The sequence below is a fragment of the Myiozetetes cayanensis genome, unplaced genomic scaffold (genome assembly GCF_022539395.1).
Source record: "Myiozetetes cayanensis isolate MyiCay16 unplaced genomic scaffold, myiCay2020 scf1, whole genome shotgun sequence".
Taxonomy (NCBI): domain Eukaryota; kingdom Metazoa; phylum Chordata; class Aves; order Passeriformes; family Tyrannidae; genus Myiozetetes; species Myiozetetes cayanensis.
The window spans coordinates 39,866,422-39,893,251 of record NW_026086604.1 but is presented as its reverse complement, the minus strand read 5'-3'; the positions used below and the strand labels follow the sequence as shown (position 1 = coordinate 39,893,251).

The following is a 26,830-nucleotide window of genomic DNA, read 5'->3' as shown; positions in this document are numbered from 1 at the left end:
ATCCACAAGGACCATCAGGTCCACAGGGACCACCAAGTGCATGGCCTATACGGAGATCAAACCTGTGACCTTGGTGTTATTAGCACCACGCTCTGACCAACTGAGCTAATCTCAGGGTCATGCAATACTCAGAAGAAGAAAAAAAAAGGAAACTTGACTAGTTTTAAACAGCAGGAAGCTTAAAGATTTCTCATTAGTGAACCATTGTTTTAAACAGAGGCTGATGGTTGTTAAAACCATGAAGAAATGCAAGAACCTGGAAGTTGTGCAGTTGCTAGGGGAGGTAATGTCGGCAGCTTACAGAAGAAATCCTAATTTTCAAAGGAGAAACATTTCTCAGAGTTAAACACTCTTTAATAACTTCTTTAGCATTGTAGCTTTTGCTTACTTTTAAATCAGATTCATTCAGCTATGCTTTATGAAGGATTATTTTAAAATATGATCAAGTGTCACAGACAAGCATACAAAAACTCTTCTGAAGCTACAACCATAAGAAAAGATTCCCTCTCAATGTCAGTATTTATACCTTACGAATTGGATTTTTTCTTTTGTAGTTTCAAGCTCAGATAAAGCTGCTTGATATCAGTTTTTCTTAGACTAATTTATACTTGGGTATGTTTATTATGTGGCAAAAGAACTTGTATTTTGGGGACTCTGGGCAGCAGAGTCCTTGAAATTAAGTTTACAGAACTTCTGCTAAGCCATCTTTTCACATTGTCCTGTATATGTCTCAGGTTTAACTTGTCTGCCGTTTACACTCAGTATGTCCTTGTAGTTTACCCTGATGGCATTGCTGTCATTTACACCGAAAGCAAGAGGCCAGTCTTTTCCCTGGGCTACATGGTCGTCAACAGTTTCTAAAAATAGTAATGTATTTTGTTCTACTGCATGGTCTTAATTTAGCTGCAGTTCTTGCCTTAATCATTCCTTTGTGACAGGTTTGCCGAATCTCAGATTCTCAAACATACTGCACAGCCCCAGAACACCCATATTCATTTCTTGTGCTAACATTGACTTAATTTGCCTTAATTCAGTGTGTCACTGGACTTCTGTAGAGAGCTTATTCTCTTTACGTATCTCTCTTTCACTTTAATATTTCTAAAATTATAAAGAATGCCTTTAAGCAATTGTGATTTAGGTGGTACCCAAAGCTGTACTGAAGTAATTTGTTTTCAGTAGGCATGTCACAAGCAATGAACTTTGATAGTTCTGGTAATCTCATGAGAAGATTTTTAAAATACAGACCACTTAACCCATGTGGTTGAAAAGGTAGGAAAAGTATTTCTTAATGCATCTCTGACTGTCTTTCCTCAGTGTTATTGCTTATAGTCAATTTACCCCTAAGATTTACATCCCTTTTTCCAGGTTCAACATTTTGTTTTCCAGGTCTATTGGGAGGAAGGAGGAGAGTGGACATAAAAACACCCCAAATGTAAAAAAGTTAAGTTTTTCCACATCCTAAAATACTCTCCTTCAACCTACCAGTCACAATTAGCATAAGGAATGCTATTACTGACAAAAAAAAAGTAATAAAATTTGTCTTAGTACACATGGGTTTGACCAAGCTGACTTATTTATATAAGTTTAAAGAAATAATATGTAATGGGGAAATGGAAATAATTAAAAAAAAAAAAAAGTTTCCATTTTCCTCTACATGTTTTTCTTAACTTACTCTTCTTATTAGCAATCTCTTCCCTCTTCTGTCATGTTTTTCTCTCCCCTTTGAGCGCATTTTCCATCAGTCTTCTTGGGCTGACAGTGTGTTACTTTTATTAACTCTTCCTCTCTCCCTCTCTCTCTCCCTTTGAAATGTTCTTCCTACTTCGATTGCCTCAGAGGAAAAAGTATCCTGAAAAAGAACCCTACACCTTCCTGTAGTTCCATATCCCCACAGGATGAGGGGATGGAGTCTTTAAACTATAACCTCTATATTCCCTGAAATAGATTTTAAGTGAATAAAGGAATGGTGACCTGAAGTCTGTCCTCTCCCCTACTCTCTTTTCTGAAAGATTTGGAAAGTAAAAAGGAAGAGTAAGGCTCCTGCCTTGCTTCAGTGACTGTGTCTGAAGTGCAGAAGTCCTTTGGTACTCTTTAGTGTACCAATATAGATGTTCATCTACTATACCAGTGAGTTTTGGAGAGATCAATGGAATTTTTTAAACTTGAGTCCCATTTGATTTCAAGATTTATGTTTAAAGTCTTTCAGGTAAGTTAAACTTCAGAAAATACTTAAATTAAACAAAGCTGTGCAAACTTAAGTCATCATTGTGTAGACACTATGACTCGGTTTCAGTTACCCAGTCACAATCTAAATTTTCCAATGGAACCCACTTTAAAAAAAAAGTTCACATAAGAAGTAACCCATAGTGAGGTGTCTTCTGGTGTTCTCAGGGGGAGGCTTGAATACTTTAGAGCTGTCATTTGAGATACTATACTGACTGTAATGTTCTGCCACTTTCTGTCAGTTTCCAAAATATGAAGTTCATGTGTCATGTTCATAAAACTTATTCCTGGGTCATGTAGCCTGTTGTTTTGGAGAATACTACTTGTCATGGTCTAAGTCCGTGTGAGAGTTCATACTAACAACTTAATGATAAGACAATAAATTTGCTGATATTGTTTAAATTTCATATTCTATACAGGAAAACAGGTGTAATACTACCATGCCTGTGGAATTTTGATCTGATTTTGGGTACCTTTCCCTGGAGACACGTTCTCTACCATAGCTGCAAAGCTTCACATTTACTCTCTTGAAGGTTGTCTTCTTCTTCCTTATCCCTCAACTTGCCCAGGGCCCAAAAGCTCCCTTGGTTTGATGTACCCTAACTCCTTTCTGCTGACCTATGAATTTTTAGATTCCCTTCCTCATTCTTTTCATTCTGCTCCTGGTAACAACTTTTCAGCATGACTTCAGTATCTTCCAGTCTGCTTGACTGTACGGTTCACATTGTCATCATCTTCTCTCATCTAGATTTGAAAGTGAAAGACAATCACAGAAGGAATTAGTGATATTAGTCCCACCTTTGTTATAATTTCATTGCATTGTTAATGTGTCCAAGACTTTACAGACAAAGAAAAATTCTTATGACTTTCAATGTTTGCCATCTTGGCTTTCCATGAGCTCAAGAATGCATTAAGTAAAATCTAAACTGAATACAATTCTAAACTTAATTACATAGAAAATGTGATAACCAAAATGAGTAATTACCACAGAGTGACTGATTAAATAGGAATGGCACTTATACACTCATGCCTGCCCTGCACAGGTATCATTGCATGGCAGCTCAGTTCTCCTGGATCAGCACATTTTAGCACTAGCTAGTATTTGTCTGAATCAACCTCAGTTTCTAAAAGTGGAGCAGATTGTAGTTGGTGATTTTTACAACTTGCTCTGATAGCCCTGTAGCAGGATTAACAACCTGCAGGATAGGGATGTGTGGGCATCTGGGATGGCCATTTCACAATCCCATTCCAATCTAGCCCCATAGGAAAGGATTTTCAGTGAGGGGTACTGCTCTTACAGAGGTATTTTGCAATTAGCTGTAAGTGTTTCTCACTGGCTACTTAACTTTGTTTGTTTTAATTTTACAGTACTTTAAGTGCTGTGTTTTCCTATGTGGCATATTTTGCATATCTCAAGTTCTCTTTTTATACATTTTGACAATACACTACTGCAGGAACAGTTTGACAATAAATAAACTTGACTTGATAATATTACAACAGCACTGCTACAAATTCCTGCTTTCTGTATTCCAGAGGAGTTAAAGAGGCTTTTGCTGCAATCATATAAAAATTCAAGTGGAAGATCTAATTATGTTGATTAATTTTGAGCCAACTTGTTGGTGTTTGTTTTCTATAAGTACTGAATTCTTCTGTATGGAAGCATCTGCTCTGAAAAAAAGGGAAATGTGGTGAAGACTATGCAAACCATGATTATTATATCTCTATTGGCTAGTATTTTCTAGATCATGCACAGTATTATTCCACCTTACTTTGCTGGTGATTGTTTCAAATAGGTTACGGGTTTTTTGATTTCTTTTTATTTTGTTGGTTTGTGTTTTGTGGGGGTTTTTGTTTGTTTTTATATTAACCTAAGGAAACATAATACTTACTTGTAGCCTTTGTAAGTGACTTTACAGGTAAGGCAAGACTGTAGCAGCGACTGCAATAAAGGTTGATCTCTCTCTGTGTTGCAGCTATGCTATCCCAGCGATGATGAAAACAATTGCATAGTTTTTAAAGGTGACCACTGGAATTGTGTGCATACTTGTTGTCATAGGAATTCTTAGACAGGAAGGTCACTGTTGATTACAGGAACTGCGAGTAAAAACCAAGTTGCAGTTCAGACTTTATTCTAAAGCTGTCACACGGTCAGTTAATCACATTGATTTAAATATTTCTATTAATCTGGTTTTTTTGTTATTGACTTGGTTATTTATGGGAAATCTGTAGGTTCATACTTTGTAGGAGGAAGAAAAAAAAAAAGTAATGGAAAAAATCAGTGACATTCAAAGGTCAATGACCTGACACAGTAAACAACAGTTTTCTCAGCAGCAGTGCAACGGAGGTGCTTTAGTCCACTTTAAATAAGAAATCTGGGGTCTTGCTCTTATAATGGCCAATTTGTTTTGTTCTCCGGTGTTCTACCTAGGTGATTATGATACCGGAGTGTTGTCATTTGGGTTCAGTGTCTCAGCAAAGAGTGTTGTTTACTGCAAGTAAGTACCTGGTTTCTTCTGTTTTGCCAGCTTGCACTGACTTAGTTTTCTCTCATGGCTTCTCAAGCTGCCTCTCTGCTCATCTTCTTTGGTACCTTCCAGGGATGTTCCCCAAACTTTTTTACCTTTGATAGCCCAATTCCATTTCCAAGTTATCAGCCAAGAAACTGACTAGCAATTGCAAAACCGGTGATGATGGAAATTGCTAAGTAGAAAGGAAGCTCCAAATATCAGTATAAAGATACACACTAAAAGATAACCAACACTAGTTTTTTTCTGTTGATTTCCCTTACCATCTCAGTGGGAAGGAGTGATGAGGTCTAGTGCCTTTCCCTGCTTCATTTGACACCTCATCCCAACACGGTGTCTAATTCTATGTGTTAATTATCTGTTAGTATTCTAACTGTGAAATTAAGAGCTTCTGCTACAAATCCAGAACAGAACTTGTAGTCACACCTATGGACATAACAAGAAAACAACTTGAAGCACTGCACTGCTCTATTTCAAATCCATTACAAATGTATTGTGTTGTGATACATGACTTGATAATAGGAAATACAAAGCTTTTTGATTTTGTGAATATAAAAGAGGAATATTCCTTTTAATTATATGAATAATTTCTTAAAGAATTCTTAAGTAATTTCTTAAAAAATTTTAACCTAACTCAACTAATTTCAATCTCATCAAAATGAGGAAACGTCATAATCAAATATTAGTTTAGTTATGAAATTTCAAATTAAACTTGGATTTTTTTTTCATCCCGGGGCAATTTAAAATGTCTTATCGTATTGTTTTCATTGAATTTAATGGCATTTCTGAATTTCTCTGAGATTAGATTTTGTGCTTAACTTGTTAGTTCAAATTCTATCAACATGTGCTGGAATTTGGAATTCAAATTGTATCATATGAGCAGAAATGGTTTCATATCTATTGGGAAATCCTGGTTTGTAGTTTCATTGGCATATGGGAAAAATTTTAGTCAGTTGAAAAAATAGAAGTATGTGCTACTTTATACTCTTGAAAACTGGATGTAAAACACATTCCTATTACTTTGATTCAATGAATATCATCTATACTAGGTCTGACATCATGTCCCTTCTTCATTTAATCTATTTTCACTATTTTTCACTATTTTCACTATTCATTGCACATTACTGTTTTGATTTTTCTTAAGCAGGATTTTTACAATGTATCATCTGAGGGAAATACAGATTTTTAAAATTTCATTGTTAATGATTTTTTTTTATTAAGAGCTTCTGCAATTAATTCTGGACCTGACACATGTTTATATATAGTGGTATAAATATGTTTATAAAGGATATGAAAATCTCAAATAAATATTTCCTGAGGGTTTACAACCATTAATTTATTTTCTAACCTGGTAAAATGTTTTTGTTTTGTTTGGTTTGGTTTTTAACTTAACTGAAAGCAAATGATGCAATATAATGTGGAAAGTCTCACTGCAAATTATTATCATTAGGTATAATGCTAGCAGCATGAAATTTATATTTGAGTGTGAAAAAATTGCCTTGGCAGGGGAATGTCAGTATGTGTTTTTTAAGGAAATTTTGTGTTGAGAGATAATGGAGAGAAAATCCAGACTGCAGTGCTGAATAGTCAGAGAAGAACTTTTGTTTTTCTTTGACACAAGGCACTGTTATTTAGGCAAAACTGAGAAATTATCTAAATCATATCCTAGTTCATGCAGCCTCCAGAACAGTTAAGAATAAGGAGAAATTTAGTACAAGCTTGGGCTCTGATATGTGCACTATGTCTCTTTGAAATCAAATATGTAATTATATTTAAACACATCTACTGAATCACCAAAGGGTAGCATCAGAAAAGTGGAAGACCAGACACAAGATTTTATTGTTTTTTTCTAACAACGTCTGGGCTTTGACCCAATGCCAAACTTTCATGTTCTGGTTTGCAACAGAGCATTTCACATAAAGGCTTGCAGTGGCAGCCCACTGGCATTTAACATCACTGGTTTTAGATTATTCTCCTGTAATACTGTTTTTTCCTTCTGTTTGTGTGTTGCGTTGCTGTTTTTGTTTTTTGTTTGTTTGGTTGGTTTGGTTTTTGTTAGTTTTGTTTTGGTTTTCTTTGTTTTGGGGATTTTGTTTGTTTGTTTGTTTTAGTTTGACATTTCCAATAGTTTTCTATGCCAAACCAGAACAGGCTGGGCTACATATTAAGTTATTTTGTGTGTGGTTGTTCTGGGTAACACTAGATAACTGTTAATGCAAAAAGCAATGGATAAACAAACAAGAGCCCAAGATACATTCATTCAGTTAATACTTCCTTATGGATCACTGATTCTTGAAAAAATGATATTTAAACAGTGAGTCATTAATTTGGCTTGCATAATTAATATACTTGCCACTAAAATAATAAATTGTGACTGGTAAGTAAATACCGTACTTGTTCTAACCAAGGTAAAATGAATTAAACATTAAAAACCTTGTTAGCTGCTAATTGCCAACTTCAATTCTTTTGAAGCATGAGCTTTGCTAAGAGTTGGACATTTTGTTAAAAAGCTTTGTCAGGTGATTATTTTCCTCATTGCCAAAGAAATGCGCATGTTTGCTGATTCCAAAGTTCCTCTCAGTCCTTGCATTGGAGTACATGCAGCTTAGGGTCCTCCACCTCCATGAGCATCCTTCTACTTGATTTAGTAAAGCTGTAATTCTGTGCATGGCATATATAGATCCCCATTCATTTATTGAATTCTATGAGGGAAGTATGAGGATGTAGAAACTGTTGGATGTAGAATGTAGAATGTAGAAACTGTTTGGACGTAGATATAGAAACTGTTTGGATGTAGAAACTGTTCCAGACTTGCTGAGAAATGTTTCAGCAAATTAGTCCAATATGTAAATTATTAAAAATCATTATATTATCTGAACATAAATAAATCAGTATTAAAATAAAATGTAAGTCAAGTGTGCTGGAAAACCATAACTGAATAGGGGTTTATTAGCCTGCAGCTACTCAACTGCTCCTTTGATTTACTGTGCTACCTGTGTGCCTCTGACCACTCGACCAGTACCAAACACTTTGTGGCAAGCTGAATAGAATGAGTATGCCTTCATGAAATTTACATTTAAAGTAATATTTCTTTTTATCTAAAGTATATTTTTATTTCCTGTAAAGCACAAAGGACTATGCTATAGTTAAGGATAATTTCTATGTCTACTTCCCCTATTTTTAATAGAGATGGTTTTGGGCTTAGTTGTAGTTATTGCTAAAGGCTCTGCAGAGAGTTACAACTGTATGTGTGTTTAATTTCCTAATACACACAAAAATAATGGACATGATGGAAGAAGGACTTGAAAAAGCAAATATGTAATTTAGCAGTAAACTACTGTCATAAGTAGTTGCTGAGGTGGTATTTGTGCCTTTGAAACAGGATCTGTTTCCCAGTTAGCAGTTCAGACATTTTTCAGACAATAAGAATTTCTGGTGACTTATCTCCATCAAGTCAGAATCATACAAGCTGCAGTGATATCGTATGCTAAATTAAAATGCATTCCATAATGCATAATTTCTCCATAAACTTGTTATTTGTGCATTTAGTATTGTATACTTACTTTGCACCAGTAACCTTGAGAACTAAGCATTTCCTACTTTTACTTCAATATTATTTTCTTTGGCTTGTGGTATTTGCAAAACTTTACAAAGTGTCTCATCTTACTGTTGTGTGCACATGGAATTTTCTTTTTGTTTACTCTCTTATTATATTAAGTATACTGGAGTATTCAGTCATGGAAGTACTTTGTGAAATTACATCTATTATACCACTGGAATATGACCTGATTTATTATAAGATCAGAGCAAAGCTCAAATACTCAGTGCATTATCCTAAATGAAACTTTGTCTCTGAGGGCTGCCATAGCCTTCATTTTTATCATTATGTTTTAGCCATTGATTTCCCTTTAGAACATAAATGCCATAGTAATACTGCTCGGTAAATGTTTCTTCAATATTAAGTAACCTCTTGTTCTGCCAAGGGGAGTGTCAAATTCTCTTCTCAATCCGTCTGTCACACGTTGTTTCCTTTATCCATCAGAAGAGGTGAGCTAAGTAAGTTTGGTAACTCAGTTGTGGAAGAAATGCAGATTGCAAATGAAGTTAAAAGGAAGGCAAGCAACTTTTCAGAGCTTGCTTGTTTACATATCTTTGATTGCAGTGGTTCCCAGCCCTTTCAGAAAGCCTCACTGATTTTGAGTAATACATGCTGTTCATGCCTCCTTCTGTGCCTGCACACCCTGCTCTGTCCTGATACTGTTTCCTCTGCACCTCCTCCTTTCAAAGTCACAGGCACCTCCTTTCTCACCTTCCAGAGCAGTTTGTCCTAAAGCAACCTGAAGGTGGGGAGGGGCAAAAGAGAATCAAATATTGAGGCTTAATGTAGCTATGGGCTGGTAACCAGTGGGCTGCCTAGGTGGGGCTGAAGAAAGCTCCTAGGAGAGCTGGGAAGGCACTCAGGTGAAAGTGGCTGTGATTTGGAGATGAGGTTGCAGAGATTGGCCAAAAGCTTATCAAGAATATCTGTAAGCAGTGGGTTTCACAGGTTTATAACTTTAAAGGTGTTTTATTTTTAAAATTACTTAGGTTTGTGTTTTCTGCCTTTTTTCATGTATTATAGGCTGAGGCAATGACGAATCATTGGGAAATTTTACCAGCATGATATAACATTTCTGTATGATGCATGATTTGTATTCCTGTAATTTAATTATCTTGAGTGTTTATTCAGGGTGTAAATACTGGAAACAATGACATTTCTGAGATGATTTATGAGGTACTGCACTTTGTAATCAAACCTTCTATGTGGTGTTTGTAAAATACGAAGTGTTATAAAATTGCTGATAGTCAGAAAAAGAACATTGATAATGGGTTTAAATTCTCTCTGTGCAGCTGTAGATGAGAATTGGTAGGAAACAGGGAAGCAGGAACAGTGTCAGCTGTATAGCAAAGATTGGTAACTGAGATACCGTACATCTGAGAAACATGTACAGTCTTTGCAATGAATGTGATTTTGTATTGAGAATTGTGTAGTTCCAGCTTTACATTTTAGACAATAGTTTATTAGTAAAAGTTCTTGTCACAGATCATGAAAAATGCCTTTAACAGCTTTCCCAGAGAAAACTGTGTATGACCTTTTGGTGGGTAACAGAGAAGTTATTTCAGTAAGAGATGTGTGTCAAGAGAGTATTTGTAGTATATTTTATTTTACCTCTTTGTGACGTAGCATGTAGAGAGAAAAAGGAAGTATCACCAAGATTCACCACGTAGATTCTTCAGCTAGCAGCAGATAGTGGAGAGACAATATTTATCATTTGTGACCTGTCTCTGTAAAGGTCAAGGGCTCTGTTTGCCATAGGACAGAAAACTATGGCTCCTGCCTTTCAGAAATAATTTTAAGCATAATGAAGTTAATGGCAGTGGTGGTTAAAACGTTGGGGTGTTTTAAAAGAGTTTTATAAAGGTTTAAAGGGGTTTTCAATAAAGAATTTGGTATTCCTGCAAAGCTTCATACTTGTAGCATTGCTACATTATTATCTGAGCAGAATTAGAAGATATTTTAGATTATGAGCTGTGTATATAATCAGTCGCAAGGCCTAGCTGTTCTTGACTGTTCTTCTATGTGATAATACAAATATTTCTGATATAAGTAAATAAATGCATAATACATAAAAACAACAAAGAAGAAGAAAACGAAATAATACTGAGCTGTGGAAATGACCTGGATTAGATAAGATTTAGATCAAAGAGTAGCTAAAAAAAGAACCAAAATGGAATTGTCATTGACTGTGGAACCAGAGTTGCCCAAACCCAGACTTTTCACAACTTTTATTAATAAGGCAGAACATAACATAATATGCTCTTTAGACTGCAGAAGGAATTAGTGACCTGACATAATCAGGGCCCAAGAAAGGAGAGCACTATGTAATACTTCAGTTTATAGATACGTGCTCTTATAGTTCCAGAAGGCTAAGTCCTCAGAACACTTTGCTAAGGTGAGTAAAGCCTCTTTCCCACTTCAGCTTACTCAGCTGAAAAAAGGAGTTCATAAAGATTTCAAGGAAAACATACTTTGTTGCACAATGACTGTCCCACCAGAGAGAAATCTTTGAGACAGTAATAGTGACCTTCTTTTTTATGAGCATTTTGAGAGCAGAATTACAGATATAGTTCTTTATTAGATCCTGGTGCTCCTGTAAAGCTGATAAGGAAGGAATGATGATGGGTTGTTTTTAAATTTCTGAATTGTAACCTAGCCAATCTAGGCTAACTCTCTTAAAAAATTAGTCTAGAGCACAGGCTGTGAACCAGGGCTCAATAAACAGAGAACATTAACCTCATATGTGTGCATATGCTTCAATTTAATAAAACTGCATCCAGGGCAGCAAAATAAATCAAGAGACTTAGTGAAGGGATTTTATTAAGAGGCTTTATTTAATTCTTAGGACTTACATTTTTGTACTATGTGAGGTATAGTTTTAAAATTTTATTTTAAACCTAGGCTAATGGGACAAATTTTGTCTTGGAACTTGGAGTGCTAATACAAATGATTGCAGCAATAAAATACTCGATGGAGAGAATTTTGTGACAGGATTGTTTTTTCCAGCCATTGAATGAAATTACTGTTTTGCCCAGGACTGTTTTGTGTTTCCTGAAAGTGTTGTTTACTGATGCATGGGTGTTTCTATTGTAGAATAAGCAGCAGGACACTGTTATTAGCCTTTGCTAACATCCTATTCCAGTAGCTTTATCACATAAATAAATGAATGCATAAGTGTGCATTGGGATGAATACTTTAGGTAAAGGCCAGGCAAAGTAATAATCACAGGATTTGGTGTGACATTTTGCCAGCACTCAAACATATTCCTGACTTTTCTAACATTTGTTTTTCAACTCATAAATATTTCTGCAAAGTAAGCACACTGTTAAATGACACTGGCTTCTGTGGAGGGATTAGGGTATTAATAAAACGTGAGACAAAAGGTGTTGGTGCTCGGTGGTTTTTAACCAGGGGAGAAAAGGAAAAAAAAAAACAACATTTTTTTTTAAAGTGTTCTGAAGAGGAACACTTAATTGTCTCTATTTTTGTAACTTCGAAGTACACTCTTACTTTTGAAAAAAAAAATCGAAAAGAAATTTACAACTTGCAATAACAAAAGTACATCTGAATGCCCTGTGAAAGGGAGGAAGTGTTGACTGCAAGATGCTGATATTCAAGGAAACCAGGTTGTGTACTTTATAAGAACCAGGAACAACTTCTAACATCCTACGCTTCCTAATCCTGATGCAACTTTGATCATTTCTCCTTTTAAACCATGTCTTTAACTGGATCTAACAATGAAAAGTGCAATTGTTCAACTCAGACAGAAAACTTTTATGTTTTGCTTTTTCATTCTAATGAAATCTTTCTCTTCATTTTAGACAAATATCACTTGCTGTGTCATAGCACATGGATTTCAGGACCACCTGTGAAGAGGTAGGATCAGATATTTTTCTTTTCAAACAATAGTAGAATGAAAAATCAATGAACTTTTAATCCTTTTTATATACAATATCCTTTTTTTTAACCTTTTTTTCCCTGAAATTTTAGGAATTATATAATCAAATATAAGTTATTCATCTGATCACTTCATGCTGGCACATAGACTTTGTACTAGAAGATGAGCGAATTTTTCCATGCGTATTCCTCACTAGACCTCACCGCTTTCTGTTACAATGTACCTCTTTAGGCACAGTGTAGGTGCAGGCAGATATGTTTTGTGTGAGCTTTGCTCTTCATGAAGTGTTTATATCTGAAAGCCTGTACACAAAGAAAAACATCAACAGAGTCAGAAATCTGTCTGGTGCTGCTCAGCAGAACCAAGGGGGAAGTGTAAAAGTATGGGAAAAAAGTGGGTTGGGAGAGAGAAGAAACCATGAAGATGACCAAAATTAAAAGCAGTTCCATTTAGATTTAATGAAGTAAGAGAGTAATTTTTGCCTAAAATAGGTATAGTTTTATAATGTCAATGCAAAGTACATCAGTCCCCCTCCACTAGAGATGAGGGAAGTGCTTTGCTTTCTGTATTCATACCAACTTTGCCTTAAAGAAAGCAAATGAAAGGTATGTGTAGACGTTAAAGAGGGCATCTTATTACTCAGTGATTGTCTGTGAGAAAGTTCTTTTAACATGGTTTTAACAACTTCAGCAATTTAGACGCATTGAGAAACATTTACACCAAATTATGTAATGATGTCAATGCATTATTATAATTAAAAAATCATGACCATTATCTATACACAGAAAACCACAAACAGTGTTTAGGAAGCTAGGACTGGGAGCAAGAAACTGGCTAGAACTTCAAGTGTGACCATGATCCCATGAAAACGTAGAAGTGAAGGGATGGGAACAGCACTAGAACCAAGAACCAACTGCAGCTAAAACAACTGTGATTTGAGAATCCATTGAAATAAGTCAGAGTAGAAGAGAAAATAAGCAGGCTAAAGAACATTAAATCACTACAACGTTCTGAAAGGAGTAGTAGGGTAAAAAACTAATATTAAAGTGAAACTTGCCTTTGTGAAAGAATACTGTGATGCTTGTCCAGGGTGGTACATGTCAGGCTTTAATACCTCAGAAGATCCATGCACAGTCTAAATTATAAAGCAATATATCCCAGATTATTTGCATGGAAGAAGGAATTCTTACTAGTTTTTAGGTTTGTCTTTTTGAATAGAGTATTTTCAGTTGAAAGGTACCTGCAATGATCCTCTAGTCCAACTTTGTAACGACTTAGTGGTTGACCATATATTAAAGCATGTTATTAAGGCATTTTGGTTTAGGTTTTATGATTTCTTTTTGAATGCACTTATTCAGGAAGAGAGGCAGATATAATTTTCATAGAGGTTTTTTATGCTGTTAGGTTTTTTATGCTGTTATTCTTTAAACTGTATGCTAGTATAGGTTATTTAGTGGCAATTAACTTCGCTCTGTGCCCAGCAGCAGTAATGACAAGGGCAGCACAGGAAAATGACTTGGCATATGCGTCCTGTCTTCGTTTTTACAGTGCTAGCGCATTCATAGATCTGTTTCATTCTGTATCTAGCTTCTGATGGAGGCATAGATTTCAAATTTATCTCTTTACAATATCAACTACTGTGTTGGAGCTTCCATGACAGACAAGGGAAGAGGAGGATGATTCCACACATCCTAAAAAATCTCCATAATCTGGAGGTCCTAAGGAAGCTCCTGTAGCTTTTAGATTAATAAAATTAAATGAAGTGGATTCAACCCGTTTATATGCTTTGTGTAAAATGGGCTTTGTGCCACAGAATCGGCGGTGTCACTTCTGAGACTATGGTCTGCCTCTTTCCTCCCAGACTGAAGTTTATAAAATACAGACTTTCAACCTACTTTCATCACATACCTATGTCTAAATAAATTATCAGCAGCCTTATGCTTGCACATAGTGTACTTTTTAGCTGAAGCCTTAGCACTATTGTTGTAATGTGCTATCTCCTTTGATTTTTGCTTGGGGGAGAATAGAGTGAGCTGGGTCTAAAAGTCCAGGGTTGTCTGGGAGTCTGCAGCTCTGTATGCCCAGGTCCAGACAGTAGTGAGGGTGAAGATGTTTCCCAGTAGGCATATGCAGGCAGAGCACACACAAACACTACATATATCCATATATATGTATATACTTATGTACATGACGAGCCACGCAGATCACATACCAATACACGGAGCACTTGCACAGACAGCGACAACGGCTTCATCCTGTTACTCTCTCTGGCTGAGCAGGACTGAGGTCCACTCGTGAAAATATATGTCTATGTACATTGTGGATGCCTCCAAATGTCCTTCCAGACAGTGCGCCCAGCAGCTATCCGTGAATCCCAGTTTTTGTAGCTGCTGGCAGCTGGATATATGAGCCCCTTGAGGCCTCACCCCCTCTCCAGCTGCTGGTACAGTCTGTCTGTCTCTCTCTCTCTCATACACACACACACACACACATCACACACACCATCACACACTAGAGAATCTCTCACCCAGGAAAAGAATTAGAAAGTAATTTAATAAGGCAATAGGACAGACTGCATAGATCGGTCCCAGGGCATGGCTGGACAAGGACACTGACTAGAAAACTACATGTGACCAACCACTTTTTTCCCATTAACCCTCTGTTTTCCCGTACTTGTTCCTTGACAAAACACTGAATCCCCTTCCCTGCCTTTGCTTCCTTCCTTAAACATCCTGTGATAGCTCTTGTGCAATCACGACAAGAACTACATCCCACAATGTGTCCCTTGCTCCCTTGCAGTGACCTCCACTCACTGCAAGAGGTGCTATGGCATTTTCTTATCATAATGGGTTTCACACTCTGACACTGGAGCTGAAGCTGTCCCAGGACAGCCCTGGCAGGGGACACAGACTGGATGTGCCTTTCTGAGTCCATAATTTGGCTTCCCACCTGCCATTCTGCTCCTGTGGTTCTCTGAGCTTGTGGTAATGGGCTCTCAATAGGCTGATGGAACTAGAGAGGGTGTAATTGGAATTTGAATTGCACCATCCAAATATTAATTAATTACTTAATAAGATTTTTTGTTAGGTCAATAGGAGGTGTAATCATCTGTTTATCAGGTATTTCAATTCCCAATATGTACCTTTCTGCTATTACTTTTATTAAAATTTCCTTCATATCTTAAAATTTTCCAGGTTTGTCACCAAATTTGGTGCTAGAGCTTCCTAGGAAAGTGATGACAGTGACTAAGGAAAATACTATTGTGGCAATATATCCTTAATTAACTTTTAATTCAATTCCATCTTGGCACATCTTTGGCAATAGTTTAGTCACTCCAAGCCACAAGGATTTTGATATTATTTTATTTATTTCAACTACTGACATGAAACATAAGGTACACTTTGCTCCAGGTAATTTTGTTTAATTTGTTAACTAGTCGCTACATTTAAAACTTTTAGGCTTCTATCCTCTCCATCCCCTACTGTATCAAATTCTCAATCGTACTACGTATGTATGTGAAAAATATCTCTGGTCTCCTATGCCAAAATATTTACTGAGCAGTTTTTGATAATGGCAGTAAAAGCTGTCGTGAAACATCTGAACTATTTGATCTTCCTCTTCGATCTTCCTCTTCTTCCCCTTTTTGTTTCCTTTTGTCTGAGTATCTTATCACCCCTCCCAGTGCTGTAACAACCACCACTGAAGAACTGAGATCGCTCTCCTGAAATGTCAACTGGAGCTCAGATTCTTGTTGGTACTTCCATCCTTACTGTGGCAGTAAATGATTTGAGCTGTGCTTTGATTAGCATAAAACAAAAATATTCCTCATAGATACACTGAGGCCAAAGCACGGTTTTTAGTGTTCATGACATACTCAGTTTTTTCATTCATTCTAAATATCTGCTGCTCTAGTGCATTGGATGTTCCTGAGGGAACCTTAGTTCTTCCACAGTACTGATGCTTTCATGCATCCCTTATTTTTTGTGGTGTCTGCTAGTGAAAGATACTGAAATGGTCTTGTCTCCTTGTGGAGACTTGGAGCACTTCGTGTACTTTGAGCCCAAGTTCCTTCTGCAGATCTGAATGGTACAGTCTGTGCTATTATAGAGCTTAAACACACATATATCTGTGTTTCTTGTCAATCCAAAGATGATTCGTGTGATCTTAATGATTACTTCCTCCCCTAAGCATCTTATCTTTAGGCTGTGCTGCCTTTCAAGACACTATAAAGTAGTTTTATTCTACCAGAAAACACCTACTATGCTAGACAATTTAAAAGGCACTACATACAGAAAGAGGAGGTCTTCCACACATACACACTTTTTTTAAAAAGGAAAACTATCTGGCATCTGTTGAGGGAAAAATTATGTTTTTTTCTGTTGGTTTCTCTGCTTGTTAGTTCTGGGAAGTTTTTCACTGTTTCATTATTGATTATTCTGCATTCCATGCTCTTTTCCCTCACTGATCAGCAAATGTATCAATTTTCCTTGTTCTTGTACTTAACAATTTCTAAACCATAAGACTACTCCACCTCCTCTTTTACCCTTTATCCTGAGCTTTCTGAACTTTACAAGGGCATAAATCATGGAGTCACTGGGTTCTTTAAATGCTCTCCTGTACTTGCTTGACCTTATTCTATATTCTGAAAACTATCTCTTGGAAGTTAACCTCCATCTCTGACATAATACTGTCCTCTGCAGTGAAAGTACCCTTCTGATGAAATGGCAGACTTGGGATGATTATAATGCGTAAGGACATTTTCCCCAAGATACTTTTTAATTTGTTTTTAAGTTCAGATTTTCCAAGTACTTTAGGAACAAGCTGCATGAACAGCTTTCCAACTTTTCTAATTTTCTAACTTTTGAAATCTCATTCTTTACTTCTAATAGCTTGGCTTTTTTTTTTTTTTTCCCTGAATATACCTTATTTAATAATTTATTATTTAATCAAACTTGTTTAATAAATGCCCCATGCATTTTCATGCTTATAATCTATTTATCTGTTTTCACAGTACTGTCCATTGTTTCTTTGAAGGATTAGTTTGAATTGGTAAACTTTTGTGTTTCCTCTGCTTTATGAATCTTATGAATATTCTTGTGGACTTCACAAACCTTATAATTTGATACATTCTGCTGTTCAGAGGTTTAGTGGCTTCTATTTCAAGATCCATCTAGTTGTTTGGTTTTCTGTTGTTTTTGGTTTTTTGGGTTTGTTGTTTTTGTTTTTTTTTTTTCCCCCACAGAATATGTTTTAATTTTTTAGCCATATTTTGACTTCCTCATGGCTTTCTTCTCTGAAGTCTGTTGCACACATTTTTGGTTCATTTCTAGTCACTTTATGGTATTTTCTGATTTATACATTTCAACCTGGGCTGCTGCTTTCCTTTGTTTATAAATCCTATTAAATAGCAATACTGGGATTATTAATGCCTTGGGTTTCTGGTATTTTTCTTGAATGAAATTTCAACTCATAATTTAATCCCAAAATAACAGGATGGAAAATGACTGGTAATTACAATACCTGTTAGAATGTCATATAATGGGTGAAGTAAATTTGAGGAAATGTGCATGTCCTCATAATAGCCTTTATTTTATGTAATTGTACTCTCCAGTCCCAGTAAGCTCATTGGCATTGCAGAAATCAAAGTGGCATCCTTATAGGGTCAGAAAATGAGATGTTTTGCTCTTAAAAAAAGGAACCTTAGTTCAGTAAGAAACTCAGATATATACATATTTATATAAATGTATATATATTTTTCCCAATGCCTAATTTACACATTGAATTACAGACTATGTGAATCAAGGACTTTCTCTGGGACACTTTATTCATTCAAGAAAATCACTTATGAAGAATACCACAGCTAAACACTTATCTGGCAAATACCTGGCAAATCAAATAAAAATAAGTTCAGGTCCAAATTCAGAATTTTTCTGCGGTTCTTTCAGATTGAAGTGTACAATTCATATGCAGGAATGGACTTGCTGTCCTTTGGATTGGAAAATGTTGGTATCTGATAGAAGAGGCTCTGAAAGACAAGCTGAACACATCCCAGTGTGTCTGGGCTGCATTCCAATTTTTGACAATATAAGTGCTTTTCACTTAATCTTAGCAACACCTCCACAAAACGTGTAGCTGGACCATTTAAAAAACATCCTTTATATGATTCTGACACATATTCTTACCTCTTGAATCCATTGCCATTACTTCCTTAAGCCTCTGATTCAATTTCCTTTTTTTATTATTATACTTGTGATTATAAAGCAGTGACAGGCATATCTCCAAATACTCAGAGGTCAGCCTCAGTTCAAATAAGCATCCAAAAGGGCAGATATTAATCTGAAGGAACTACTTTTAAGACAGTCTCTGCAACCCATTCTCCTTACTGGTATCAAGTTCTTGATAGTAGAAATAAATTTCAGGACTTAAAACTGAGTTGAAGAGGTTTAGTTTATTTTAGGACATATCAGTAAAAAGAAACTAAAAATCCAGGTCACCTTGTGTAGAAAATGTGCTGAAATTTTTTTCCTGTCTTCCTTTCTTCAACTTGTTCGTGGACTAAACTATTCTGGGATATCTGTTTAAGTCTTCCTACTGCTGTGAAAATAAAAGAAGCAAAGCTAAATAAATTGTTTTATTAACGTAGGGCAAAAGACATAGATAAAATAGCATAGATGAAAAGATATATCTGTGTCTTGAAAACTCATTATGGGTATTTAAAATTGCCTGAAATACTAAATCTCCTCTAGAAAGAAACAGAAAAAGTTTTAGAATTATTTTTGTCATAAATGACAAGAAAAACAGACCAAAGAAAAAAAAAATTCCTCAACAGAAAATCTGTCAGCAGACTTATTTAAAAATAATACTTATATGGGAAGTTGACTTCTGAATCAACAGATAGCTTTCAAGATGTTTTTTCTTCATTATTTATTTTGGTGTGTTTGGTAGAGACTCTACTGCTAGCATAAATGTATAAACTGCAGTTTTCATTTGTGTTTCCTCTGAAATTAAGTCTTAAATATTTGTTAAGGCCATATATGTTGCACTAAGCTGTCTTTAGTATGTAAGAATTTCTAAATTCCTTTTAGGAAAGTTATTAGGGCCAGATCTTATACACAACCAATATGGACAATGTGCTTTAAGTCAGGGTATAATGGGAAAAGATTTTTAAATGGCCTTTTTTCAATGCCTTGTTGCTAATAATGATCAGAGTGTAAGTATATTATTGAGAGAAGCAGTCTGCCCTAAGGGTTCTGCCAGCCTGTACTGTTCTCTGATAGGGACCTTAAGCAGAAAGTTCACCACAGACTGGTGTGGCAAAACGAAGGGGGATCAGTTTTCAGCCCCTCTTGTACTTATATTAGTTCAGGAACTGTAAGCATCAGTGTTCTTGTCTAACTCAGTTTAAAAGGATGTAGAATGAGATGACAGAGGCAGCGCTGTGCAGGTGCAAAATTCACCACATCTGTTACTGAGGTGCTCTACCTTCCTTCATCACTACTTTTGCTTGAAGTCACAGGCTCTCCTCCCATATGGAAACTAATTTTTTTTTCACTGCTTTATATTGCTTTATATTGCTTCCATATGCCTTCCTTAATAATCCTCATCCATTTCATAAAAATTTGCAGCTTCAAACACTCTGTTTTCTTCCCGTCAGGTGCCAAAGTCTATAAATAAGGCAATGTTCTTGGCGATTCGGGCTTAAACATACAGTCAGGTTGTTCTGACTTAACAAACTGTTATCAGCTGAACTCTGCTTCCCTGTCCATGTCTGCTGTAAGGTGATGAAGTGTATCACACACGTGAGCACAAGGGGATGCCTTGCATGACTTCACACTGATGGTGGCAGTAGCTCAGCTGATGTGCTGCTTTATTGCTGCAAGCCAGGGGTAGGGCCCTCTGCCAGTGAAATGGAGAAGGGTGGAAGGGAAGAATTTTAGCACACGTGCACATGGAGTGTCTTAAAAATTAGTACCAGGAACAAAAGCTAACATAAGCCATAGCCCTGCACTCTCACACCTTGCACACACACACACACACACACACACAACACCCCCCCAATCTAAGCTCTTCAGGAGTAAGAGAGGGCAGAGATATGGGCTAGATGGTGTCCTTTCAATGAGAATAGTTTTGCTGGGGCCACATGGATGAAAATCGTGATGTGCACAGCAATTAACATGAAATTGTATCAGCAATTAACATGAAATTATATATATACAGGTTTTCTTTCCTAAGTTCCAGCTGTGGATAAGGATGCAGGAGCTGATATCTTTATTTGATTTCATTTATGGGATGCTTTGAAGTGGCTGGGAGAGAGCTGAAAAAAAAAAAAAAAAAAGAAGTTTCAGCAGGCAAAAATGAAAACAAATAATTAAATCCTGGTCTTTTTTCACAAGGTCTTCTTTTGAAGTTAGCTAATGAAACTCAACTACACTCTTCTCCTTTGTGTGGTTGTTAATGCTGCTCTCAGGTAGCAGAGGGAAGGAGGTAGTATAATTTAATTTTGAACTGTATCGTAAACCGGCTTTCATAAAGCCCCAACAACAGTGAAGTGGTTCATTACATTTTAGAGTGTCGGATGTAAATAAGGTCCCTGAGTGTGTGTGATCAGTCTTTCCAAGGGCCGAACTATTTTGCTATTCCCAAGCTTAGTTTCCTTGTTCAGACTGAAAAAGCTCAGCCCACATGCATTTAGAAACTGACTTGAATTTTAATTTTTTTCTAGTGGCTAACTGTGTCTGCTATGGTTATCTGACTCTAATTCCCCCAAAGAAGCCACTCAGCTTTTGCAAAAAGACTCTGGGAATTTTATAAGATTATTGATCAAATCAGCAAATGAGTAGTCAAGTAAGTCAGAGTTGCTATACTTGGTGTAAGGGAGACAGAATTTATTCTATTGACAGTTATCCAAGGAGGAGGAAAGACATATTTGAAAACTTCTGCAGAAGAAAGACATTATATAAGTGGTATCTAGCCCCTTTTGTTTAACCATAGTTATTTACAGCCCACATTGTTCAACTGCCATTGTCACTTACTGCTTCACAAGTCTGTGGAGCAAGGAGGCATCTTAGTTTGTAAAGCAAAAGTTACAAGGACAGAACCATTCTTTCTTTAGTTTAATATTGTAACATTTTTATGTATGATGTGAGAGGGCATTTTTCAGTGGTATTGAAAACCTAACTCATTTTGTGATTCCATTATTTTGTCTGAGCATGTCAAACAGTTTCTATCTCATCCTGTTTAAAAAAAAATATATAAAAAAAGATACCTTAATATTAGAAAAATGCTGTATGATGACTTCTGACCAGAGCTTCTACTGACCCCGGTGTGAGTTCAATGCATAGAGCTCTTAATTTTTGTTTCTTCTTATTTAGTTTAGAAAGAATAAAAACAATGTCAGAGCCACTTTCAAAGTCATGACTGAGTTATACTCATTTGCTCCCGGCATCCAAGGAAAAACGATTCCAAAGTTTGAGTGTTCAGTATGGAGCAGAAGTGACAGAACAGTTTGTCATTGGAGAACATTATATAGAGCTATTTAAAGGTTGTGCCCGACCTTTCCACCTCTTTTAAAGCCTCATGAGACAGATTTAAACTTCTCTTCTGCCAGTTGCCTACTGTCAGTTCCATACTTGTGTTTGTTCTCTCCATGCTATGGATGTAAAGTATCAGAGCACATTATGGGGAGATCTTCCAAATCCTCTTTTAAACTCTTGTCTGAGAAAGAGACCTCAAATTCAGCCGGGTCAATCTTGGCACTTAAAGTTCACAGAAATGCTTTTGTTTCCTTGATCTCCTCTTAAACCAGTTTTTTACAGATGGTGGATTGAAATCTGACCTCTATAAAGACAGTGAAAGTTTTCTTATTGGCACTGATGAATCCAAGATTTTAAATACTACTTATATGTAAATTTTCTTCTGAGATATATATGCTGATACATATATATCTGTATCTATGCAAATACATGTGTTATACTGGTAAATTTCATGTTACAAGGCTAATTTTTTATATTGTTTGTAAATAGATTTCTCATATTAAATATGCTCTACCAATATGACTTTTGTCCATTTATGAGGTGTTACAAAGAGTGCTATTTTCAACACAGCCTTAAGGGAAAAATTATTAAATACTGATAGTACTTAAGTGTGCCAACTTCTTCACTGCTCAACCCTCTCATTTATAATGCTCCAAAAGATAGCACAAATAGGCATTACCACAAAGACACTGTTAATTGCTGCAAAATCACTTATTGAAGAATCCTACAGAATTCTTGGTCTTTAGCCATAAATGTAAAATACAGAAATGGAGCAAGTAAGTTACTAGAAGGAGTTGTATTCTTTGATTTATTTTCTCTTATTCTTAACTTCAGCATTCTTATTTGAATAGAACATAAAAGAGTAAGTCAATGTTGTGGTCACAGATAAGGAAAACTGGTTCATGTAGCTGTTGGTGCTCACATCTGGCTAGTTTGGAGGTGTCATTGTATGTGTTTCTGTGTCAAAATTGGTGTAATATGTGGAGCATCAGCTTTTACTTCACATCCAATTGAGGTGGCGTCATTTAATACAAAGATGAAAAGTCAGAGCACAGCTGATCTGAAGAAATTTGAAAGGAGTTTCACAAATTCATCATTAGTGAAATAGCACCTTATTATTGCAAAATCTACCTTCACTATATGCTACTGTAAACCATCGTTGTCTTGTAGTCTAAACACAGTAAATACAGTGATTGATGGAAATAGTTTTATATATTTGTTAATGTATTTATGGTAACTGTACTTATCTCTCAACTATGTCACCTCTATCAATGCAAAGTGCTAACCGAAAAATTTTTTTCTTTATTCCTTCCTTTGAAGACAAAGACAGGGGTTTGTTTGCTGCAGGATGGTAACCAGGAGCCTTTCAAAGTGCGACTGCACTTAGCCAAAGATATTTTGATGATCCAGGAGCAGGATGTGATCTGTGTGTCTGGTGAGCCTTTCTATTCTGGTGTAAGTAGTTTTTATTTCTTCTTTAAGATGTTCTTTACACAAAAATAAAACACTCTGTGTACGTGTGTGCAAGTGCATAAACACATAATAATGCATTTACTCCCATGGTTTGGTGTTTCGTTTGTTTCATTTTATAGTGTTAACACTAAGTGTGTTTTAATATATCATCTTTTGCAAATAAATTTTAGCAATACTCATCTAAAAACCAGCAATAAGATGATAAGTTATTTGTGTGAGTACAGAATTGTTTCTCTTCACTCACCCTTGGGTTTTGGAGCCACTGAATGTCAGAGAAATGACATGAGCAGTGATTTTTTCAGGGAGTACAGATACCTCAATGTACTTAGATATCTGAGTATTGCCTGTGGAGTTGATAACATAGTTGTGGCGGGGGTTTGCTGGTAGAGGAGTTATCTTCTATCCTCTGTTGCTTTGATTGCTTCCTATGGTAGCACAGCACTAGATTTCATGCATGCTGTGAGGGTCACTAGTTTTACCAGCACACCATGTATGGAACAGTAGTAGTGTGTTTTATGTATTACTGCTTTTACATGATGGGTCAGATTTCTTATTTAAACACCATTTTGAATCTTGTGGATAAGAAAGTGGGCTTTGTAGACAATTATTTGGAAGATGTGTAAATTTTTATATGGAACAATATTGTAGGTTTTAGTAATATTGTAATGCTAAGGTTTGATTTAGTATTAGGAGATAGCTACAAAAATAATAGAAACCATTTAGTGTTCATTTCTATAGACTTTTATAGATACTGTAATTATGTTTTGTAGAGATATTTTTAAGATTTATGGGAAACTATCATAAACATTCTACTATTGCTTTGACCTAAATAAAATTATCATAGGATTTTATTTTAAATCATGTGAGGCATAGTAGTGTAATGTCTGTTTATGCAAATGTTATGTGAATGCTAATATGTCTGTTTTATTATTTAATTGCTGCTGTTGTCACATACCTGTATCTCTAAATACAAGTAAAGATACAAAGCAGAAATCAGAAAAAAATTCGTAGAATGTTAGCAGTTCTAAGATTAATGGAAAACATATCAAATAACCTATACCAGGATTATGAATATCTCAAGGTGAAGGTTTCAGAGCTTTTGTCTGAAACAAGAGGAGCACACTGCCTACACTGTCTCCATACAGTCTGGGTTTATTTGCATGACAAATGTGACATTAGCATTTGACTGTTTCAAGCTGTACTACTACAGTTTACTAACACAGGTCTGTGTCCTTTATGGGAAGTATATATGCAACTTTTACCAATCATAATGTGCTGTTCCTGAACATAGGTCACATCTAACAGCCAGGATAGAAAGAAGTTAGGAGTTCAAGCTCAAGTCATAGTAGCTCAATTAGCAATATACACTGTGGCACCATTATTCCACCAACACCATTCTGGTATTATTTAATAAAAAATTTTATCACACAGAAATACAACTTTCATTATTCTCCTGTAATATCTGTTACTCTGCTGAACTTTTTATTTAGATGTCTTCATGAAATGCATATTAATTTTTTTTTTTGCTTTTCACAGCAAGACTTTCTCTTGCAGTTTTGCCCTCTTTAGCTTTGCAAAGGCTCTGTGGAAAATAGTAGATTATGTGCTTCACCAATTAAACTCCCCCATATTATTTGCATATTGAATTCATAACTCATAAACTGATTGATATTACTGGGGTGATGAGGAGTTTCTTTCTCCTGGAAGTGTCATTGTTAGACCAGTGAGTTTTGAGTACTTTACCCTGATTTCCTCTGGGATTAAGAGTAGGTTTTGTAGCAGTAAATTCATTCCAACTAAGGATGATTGGCATTTCACAAACAGTTAGCTGTTCTTTTGTCACAGGTAATTTAAATAATCTGTAATCATGTGTTTTGATTATATGCTTTCATCAGACAAGTCCCACAAGTCCCACAGACTTTTTTTTTTTTGCTGACTTTCCTCATTTTTATTTCTGATTTATTAGGTTTAATTTATTTGTTTTTCTTATATTTTACTTTATTTGGTTAATTTTGTTTTATTATTTCTGTTGTTCTAGATAAGTGACTACATTTATTTTATTTACCTGAATTCTACAAAGCAAGTGTTTTCATTAGCAATTGGCACTGAATGCCTCAGAGAATAAACTCTAAAGCATAAAAATAAAATTTGTAACTGAGAAATGATAGTATTGTTAAGTTTTACAGACAAGTAACTACAACAAAACTTCTTTCAGTCTGTTCTAATAAATAATCTTCAAATAATTTGATTATAAGGTTTTTCTTTATCACTTCTTCACTGGTATGGAACGAAAGGCTGTTACTGTGTTTCTAGTTCAGAACAGTATCTCTTCTGTTTGTTGTGTCTGAATCAATTTGCATGCTTCTCTGTGTAGGACAGACTTTAAACAGGCACTTAGCGTTCCAGCAGCATCCTGATCTGTATCCTGTGGAATAATCTAAATGAAGTCAATGGCTCTTTAGGAATGAAGTGCTTTTTAATGTGAGTACGTGGAATAAGGACCTAGTTCTTAATTTAGAACACTTCCCTTTCGGTGGAAGACAGTACTAGTTTCCAAAACAAAAGAGGTCCAAAGGAACCTTTTTATTCTTTCATTGTATAGAGTTTGGAGTAAGAAAATAAAATACATAAAATATTATAAGCAACAGTGTTAAACACTAAAAAATAAAGCATCTGTTTCTTTAGTAGGCTGAACAAAATTATGGTGTTAGTGAGGGTTCTGCAGCAATTGTACCTATAAAAGCAACAACAGTCATTCAAATGATCATGGTTTAGATCAAAATTTGTGCACCAGTTGCATCAATACGTGTTAAATCGATTTCTTTATGTGTTCAACAAGAAAGACTTGCTTTTCAAGAGAAAGAAGCATAGTGGGGTCAGCATTATTCTGTTAGTGGACATCTGCTGTAGCTTTGAACTCCAGTGCAAACAACCAAAAGTGAGATGAGAACATCTGGTAAAACTCAAAGCCTAGCAGGCAGTGTCATTACAAACCCAGATTAAACCCTTGCCTGTAGAAAGGCTTTATAGTACAGGAAATGTATGCTTGAATTGGAGTAGCTTGTGTTCTGAAGATATCCATGAGTCTACCTGTGGAAAAACTGCAAGATAAGACTAGTGTCTGTCAGGTCAGATACACCTTTTTGTCCCCTAAAGAACTGGACATATATTTAAACTTTTAAGAATTCCTGAGAGTTAATTTTTTTTTTTAATCTGTTACATTGGACCATTCTCTTTTGAGAATTATAAATTTTCTTTTTACGTATTTTGGTGTTGGTAAAACAAGTTCAATTAACATGAATAGAAATAGAAGAAAAAAGTGAAAAGCTTAAAATAATAAATAATGGGTTTGATTTATTTTCTGTATTGCCTTTATTTACAGTTTTGATTCTGATGTGTGGTTGAATATTATAAACTCCTTGTCTTGGAGAGCATTGCAGATATGTGGACAGATAGGTCACCTTTCAAGCACTTTCCATTCTTGTTACCTTCACAAATCTAGCAGTAAGAATCTTTGAGGTTTTATTTTATCATGTTGGTATCTGTCAGCTATTCAGTGGAGTGAATCCATTTTTTCACA

The 26,830-nt window shown here is 35.7% G+C and overlaps 1 protein-coding gene across 8 annotated transcripts in view; it reads left to right on the top strand.

Annotated features, from left to right (window-relative positions):
• Positions 1-26,830, top strand: part of SNTG1 (syntrophin gamma 1) — a 340,195-nt gene that overhangs the window by 158,111 nt on the left and 155,254 nt on the right. For 7 of the 8 annotated variants that reach the window (XR_007630406.1, XR_007630405.1, XM_050328342.1 and 4 more), the window contains exons 2-3: positions 12,168-12,222; positions 23,098-23,232. Coding sequence is in view for 5 of the 8 variants with exons in the window: in XM_050328342.1 (XP_050184299.1) it covers positions 12,196-12,222; positions 23,098-23,232 (162 nt within the window). In the remaining 3 variants the exon portion in view is untranslated. Of the gene's footprint in view, positions 1-12,167; positions 12,223-23,097; positions 23,233-26,830 lie in introns of those variants that run through there. The other variant, XM_050328382.1, reaches the window with a different exon arrangement.